Here is a 302-nt window from a genome sequence, read left to right as displayed (position 1 = left end):
TTCTTGCACTTCCAAAATCTGTTAATTTACCATTAACTTTAATATTTTCTTCTAAAGATACAACCAAAATATTATCAGGTTTAATATCACGATGTAATATTCCATTTGAATGAAGATATTCAATTCCTTTAGCAGCATCCAACATAATTTTCATACGAAGTTCCATTGATAAAGGATTATTACTTCGTTTTTTAATTAAATCTTCAAGAGAACCAAATTCTGCAAATTCCATTACCATACATATTTTATTAGGAATAAATACTGCTCCATAAAAATGAACAATATAATCATTTCTAAATTTG

General features: G+C 25.5%; 1 protein-coding gene across 1 annotated transcript in view; it reads right to left on the bottom strand.

Moving 5' to 3' along the window:
• ENU1_215080 (tyrosine kinase, putative) overlaps positions 1–302 on the bottom strand; it is a gene marked incomplete at both ends in the record, with an annotated part of 5,301 nt that overhangs the window by 14 nt on the left and 4,985 nt on the right. Inside the window, one exon of the mRNA XM_008862553.1 lies at positions 1–302. This exon is cut by the window's left edge and continues 14 nt beyond it; it is cut by the window's right edge and continues 4,985 nt beyond it. Coding sequence (XP_008860775.1) covers positions 1–302 — 302 coding nt within the window.

Source organism: Entamoeba nuttalli (assembly GCF_000257125.1).
Source record: "Entamoeba nuttalli P19 unplaced genomic scaffold asmbl_10332, whole genome shotgun sequence".
Lineage (NCBI taxonomy): Eukaryota > Evosea > Mastigamoebida > Endamoebidae > Entamoeba > Entamoeba nuttalli.
The sequence above is the reverse complement of the archived record's forward strand: the minus strand, read 5'-3'. Positions and strand labels throughout refer to the sequence as shown.